General features: G+C 43.2%; 1 protein-coding gene across 1 annotated transcript in view; it reads right to left on the bottom strand.

The window, feature by feature from the left end:
* SAMHD1 (SAM domain and HD domain 1) overlaps positions 1 to 6083 on the bottom strand; it is a 57144-nt gene that overhangs the window by 33808 nt on the left and 17253 nt on the right. Inside the window, exons 4-5 of the mRNA XM_011929092.1 lie at positions 4971 to 5131; positions 3509 to 3624 (exon numbers count right to left, since the gene is read on the bottom strand). Coding sequence (XP_011784482.1) covers positions 3509 to 3624; positions 4971 to 5131 — 277 coding nt within the window. The remainder of the gene's footprint in view (positions 1 to 3508; positions 3625 to 4970; positions 5132 to 6083) is intronic.

The following is a 6083-nucleotide window of genomic DNA, read 5'->3' as shown; positions in this document are numbered from 1 at the left end:
GGCTGAGGCAGAAGAATGGCGTGAACCTGGGAAGGCGGAGCTTGCAGTGAGCCGAGATTGCACCACTGCACTCCAGAATAGATGACAGAGCGAGACTCCATCTCAAAAAAAAAAAAAAAAAAAATGCAGTGGCGCACATCTGTAGTCCCAGGTACTCTAGAGGCTGAGGTAGGAAGATCCCTTGAGTCCCAGGGGATCAAGGCTGCAGTAACCTACTATTGTGCCACAACACTTCAGCCTGGGCGACAGAGAGAAACTCTATCTCAAAAAAAGAAGATAAAAAGAAAGTAATTTTGTACAGCTGAACAATGTATTTGTGTGTATGTGGTGTTTTTGTTAGAGACAGGGTCTCGTTTTCTCACCAGGCTGCAGTGCGTTGGCTATTCACAGGCACAACCATAGCTTACTGTAGCCTCAAACTCCGAGGCTCAAGGGATCCTCCCGCCTCAGCCTCCCAAATAGCTGGGACTGCAGGCATGTACTACCATACCTAGCTAATTTATTTTTATTCTTTGTAGAGACAAGGTCTTGCTATATTGCCCAGGCTGGCCTCCAACTCCTGGCCTCAAGCAATCGTTGCACCTTTGGCCTCCTAAAGGGTTTAAAAAAAAATCATTTTTACCATAGTTTTACTGCCTTTTCTAAGTTTAGATATACAAATATGGCCAGGCACGGTGGCTCACGTCTGTAATCCCAGCACTTTGGGAGGCCGAGGTGAACAGATCACGATGTTAGGAGATAGAGACCACAGCACCCAGCTATTTCTTTATTTTTGAGACAGAGTCTCACTCTGTCACCCAGGCTGGAGTTCAGTGGTGCAGTCTTGGCTCACTGCAACCTCCACCTCCTGAGTTCAAGCGATTCTCCTGCCTCAGCTTCCTAAGTAGCTGGGACTACCGGCGTGCACCACCATGCCCAGCTAATTTTTTTTGTATTTTTAGTTGAGACGGGGTTTCACTATATTGGCCAAACTGGTCTCGAACTCCTGACCTCATGATCCGCCCACCTCAGCCTCCCAAAGTGCTGGAATTACAGGCATGAGCCACAGCGCCTGGCTAAAATCTACTTTTAAACCATTTAAGGACCTAAAAGCCTTCACTGTAAATTTTTCAGGTGTAATAACTGTCTTTTTTTTTTTTTTTTTTTTTTGAGACAGAGTCTAGTTCTATCACATAGGCTGGAGTACAGTGGTACAATCATGGCTCACTGCAACCTCTGCCTCCCAAGTTCAAGCTATCCTCCCACCTCAGCTTCCCAAGTAGCTGGAACTATACCATGCCTGTCTAATTTTTCTTTTTTTGGTAGAGATGGGGTTTCTGGCAGGGCACGGTGGCTCACGCCTGTAATGCCAGCACTTTGGGAGGCCGAGGCAGGTGGATTACCTGAGGTCAGGAGTTCGCGACCAGTCTGACCAACATGACAAAATCCCATCTCTACTAAAAATACAAAAATTAGCCAGGAGTGATGGTGGGTGCCTGTTATCCCAGCTACTCAGGAGGCTGAGGCAGGAAAATCACTTGAACCCGGGAGGCGAAGGTTGCAGTGAGCTGAGATTGTGCCACTGCACTCCAACCTGGGCAACAGAGTGAGATTCTGTCTCGGGAAAAAAAAAAGAAAGAAAATCCACTGGGGTGGAGAAGAAAAAATTAGAATTTATCTTATTACTCTCAAGCTTAAAAAAATCTATCTTTGGCCGGGTGTGGTGGCTCATGCCTGTAATCCCAGCACTTTGGGAGGCTGAGGCAGGTGGATCACCTGAGGTCTAGAGTTTGAGACCAGCCTGACCAATATGGTGAAACCCTGTCTCTACTAAAATTGTAATAATTAGCTGGGCATGGTAGCGTGTGCCTGTAGTCCCAACTACTCAGGAGGCTAAGGCAGGAGAATTGCTTGAACCCAGGAGGCGAGGTTGTGGTGAGTCAAGATCGCACAATTGCACTCCAGCCTGGGCAAAAGAGTGAGACTCCATCTGAAAAAAAAAAAAGAAAAGAAGTGAGCCACTTATCTGGAGAGGGACGTCTACCTAGACTAGTCCTGGCCCTTCTCTGCAAGTCATAGGCCACACATAAAGGCTGGCTAATGCAGTGCTCAGGCTCCTGGGGACTGGTAAAGGTTTCCCAATGATTCTCTCTGAAAATACCAAGAATCCATCAAATTTTTCATTTAGGGGCTGGTATTGGTTCTTTGGAAGTTTCCAGGGGGACATAAAAAGAGTGCCTACTCGCTTTAAGTATCTAGCTATCTAAACAGGGGCACCTCCCTTCCCCTGCCCTGAGGGTACACACAAACTCTCAGGGTCCCTGAATAAGTAGGAATAAACTATAAGGATAGAGGTAAAAACTCCCATGATTTAAAAGGGACAGTCCTGGCCCAACGTGGTGACTCATGCCTGTATTCCCAACACTTTGGGAGGCTGAAGGAGGTGAATTACTTGAGATCAGGAGTTCGAGACCAGTTTCAACAACATGATGAAACCGCGTATCTACTAAAAATACAAAAAAATGAGCCAGGTGCTACTCGGGAGGCTGAGGCAGGAGAGTCACTTGAATCCAGGAAGTGAGATTGTAGTGAGCCAAGATTGTGCCAACTGCACTCCAGTCTGTGTGACAGAGCAAGACTCAAATAAATAAATAAATAAATACATAAATAGATGGGACAGTCCCCTTTCTCTTTGTCACAGGAAAAGGATGATACTCTTTTGCTTGGATTAAAGTGGCCCAAGACCTCACATGGATCAGAAAACACAAGAAGTTCTCTAAATGTGTTAATCCACTTGAGCAGATTAGAGATTGTAAATATGAAAAAAAATGGAATTGACCAAATAACTGTAGGAAAAATGGTGATTTTATTTAATAAGAAGGATAAAAGAAAAATAAAATTCACACACCATCCTAAAAACAGTAGTAAGAAAAACTCATTATCAAAACGCCCTTTCATATCACCTGTAATAAAGATGATGGCCAGGCACAGTGGCTCCTGCCTGTAATCCCAGCGCTTTGGGATTTGGGAGGCTGAGGCTGGTGGATCACCTGACTTCAGGAGTTCAAGACCAGCCTGGCCAACATGGTGAAACTCTGTCTCTGCTAAAAATACAAAAATTAGCTGGATATGATGGTGCATGCCTGTAATCCCAGCTACTCAGGAGGCTGACACACGAGAATTGCTTGAAACCAGGAAGCAGAGGTTACAGTGAGCTGATAATGAGCCGCTGCACTCCAGCCTGGGCAACAGAGCAAGACTCCGTATCAAAAAAAAACAAAAAAAAAACACTTTTAGCAAAGATGTCTAACATGAGAAATTCACTGAAAGATGCCAAGAATATAAAATAGCAATGTTTTCTACTTATGAATCATTCTAGGAAGAAGCAACAGTACATTTATACTAATGTCAACTGAAGAATTAAAATACAACTTCCATATTCACTTGGTTGATCTGATTTTTTAATGTCAAAGAGAGGTAACATATGTTATGATTTTACATAACAACTTTGTCTCTTTGTATGGCTTACCGAGATCATGACAAAGTCCAGCAATCTGAACACAGAGAATATCTCGTTCACTTATCTGCAGCTCTGGTTGTTTTTCACCCAGGGCGCGAACTAGACATCCTGCTAGATACCCCACCCTGCAGAGCAAAAACACAAAAAGTCACTCTTCCGTTTGCAAGAGGAGTGATGGTTCTGGTCCTCAAGAACTTCAGTATGTTTCCTCAAATATTCTAACGTATCTTCAGGGCAACTTTACTCAACAGTGTATTTCAGAACGAGGCAGGAACACACACAAACGGAATCCCAAAAGCAAGACCTCTGGCTCAGTATCACCAATCATTAGAGGAATGTAAATCAAAACCACAGTGAGATACCACTTCACACCTCTTAGGATAGCTACTGTTAAAAAAAGAAAACCAGAAAATAACAAGTGTTGGACATGATGTGGAGAAATTGGAACCCTGTGCACTGTTAGTGGGGATGTATTATGGGGTAGTTGCCATGGAAATCAGTATGGGTGCTCCACAAAAATTAAAAATGGAATTACCACAGTGATTTAGCAATTTCACTTCTGGGTATACACCCACAATAACACAGTAGGGTCTTGGAAAGATTGGCTGGGCTCGGTGGCTCACGCCTGTAATACCAGCACTTTGGGAGGCTGAGGCGGGCAGATCACTTGAGGTCAGGGGTTTGAGACCAGCCTGGCCAACATGTTGAAGCCCTATCTCTACTAAAAAATACAAAAATTAGCTGAGCGTCATGGCAGGTACCTGTAATTTCAGCTACTTGGGAGGCTGAGGCAGGAGAATTGCTTGAACTCAGGAGGCACAGGTTGCAGTGAGCCGAGATCGCACCATTGCACTCCAGCCTGGGCAACAGAGCAAGACTCCGTACCGCGCCACCCCCCCAAAAAAAGAAAGAAAATATATTTGTACAGACATGTTCATAGCAGCACTACTCAAAATAGCCAAGAGGTAAAAGCAATAGGTATCCATCAACAAATGAATAAACAAAATGTGGTGTATACATATGATAAATATTATTCAACCTTAACAAGGAAGGAAATAAAAAATAAATTAATTAAAAAACTAATAAAAAAGAAGGAAATACTGACACATGCTACAACATGGATGAACTTTGAGGAAATTATGCTAAGTGAAATATGCCAGTGACAAAAAGACAAATATTGTATGATTTCATTAAGATGATGTACCTAGAGTAGTCAAATTCATAAACAGAAAGAAGAGGGTCAGGCGTGGTGGCTCATGCCTGTAATCCCAACACTTTGGGAGGCTGAGGCGGGCGGATCACCTGAGGTCGGGAGTTCGAGACCGGCCTGGCCAAAATGATGAAACTCCGTCTCCACTAAAAATACAAAATTAGCCGGGAGTGGTGGCGTGTGCCACCATGCCTAGCCTAAGATAACTATTTCATGAGAATACCTAAAAACTGCAAGTTCCCCATCCCATTCCCTTCTTACCCTAGACTATGCTCAAATCGATTGTGTGAAGCTCCTGGAAAAACATAGTAACCACCTCCCAGCTGTTTGATGTATCGAAGACGTTGAAATTGAGGTGTGTCAATGATTCGGACGAGGAGAGGGTGGAGCTCAATGTGGCCATGGATAGGATCATTAATAACCTAGAAAATTATGTTTAATTAATATGAGTAATAACATGTAAGTCCACCTGAAATTTGTGTGCAGCCATTCCTAATTATAGTGCAAAGTCAAAGCTATTTGATTTTTCAAGTAAAAATACTAAGGAAAATGACAAGATGTTAACATCATTACCTTATTTAGGTATCACTACCAGGCAGATCAAGTATATTGGATCTGAGTATATTTTACTTCTTCTTAATGGATGTGAATAACAGAAAAATGAGGATTTTGATTTTTTAATTATGTATATGACTTAATTAGTCTTTAATAAGTTTGTCTTGTATTCAAGTTAAACATACATATTCATTTCGATTTAAACACATTCATTCACATCATGTAAGCCATATCACTATAGGTATTATGTCTAAATTTTTTTTTTTTTTTTGACACGGAGTCTCACTGTGTCACCCAGGCTGGAGTGCAGTGGCACAATCTCGGCTCACTGCAACCTCTGCCTCCCAAGTTCAAGTTATTCTCCTGCCTCAGCCTCCCGAGTAGCTGGGACTACAGGGGTGTGCCACCACACCCAGCTAATTTTTGTATTTTAAGTAGAGACTGGGTTACACTGTGTTGGCCAGGCTGACCTCAAACTCCTGACCTCAAGTGATCTGCCCACCTTGGCCTCCCAAAGTGTTGGGATTACAGGCATGAGCCACAGTGCCCAGCCTAAACTTTTTTTTTCTAAATGTGTCTATACAGTACTCATCATTAAAACAGAAAGGAAAGAACGGAGGGAGTGAAAGAAAGAAAGATGGAAATTCCTCTACCATATAGATAAGAAATCATGCAGGTCCGAGTGCAGGAGCTCACATCTGTAATTCCAGCACTTTGGGAGGCCAAGGGTTTGAGACTAGTCTGGGCAACATAGTGAGACCTCATCTCTTTTTTTTTTTTTTTTGAGACGGAGTCTCGCTCTGCCGCCCAGGCTGGAGT

The sequence above is a fragment of the Colobus angolensis genome, unplaced genomic scaffold, assembly GCF_000951035.1.
Source record: "Colobus angolensis palliatus isolate OR3802 unplaced genomic scaffold, Cang.pa_1.0 Scaffold8, whole genome shotgun sequence".
Lineage (NCBI taxonomy): Eukaryota > Metazoa > Chordata > Mammalia > Primates > Cercopithecidae > Colobus > Colobus angolensis.
This window is presented reverse-complemented; position numbering and strand designations above follow the sequence as displayed.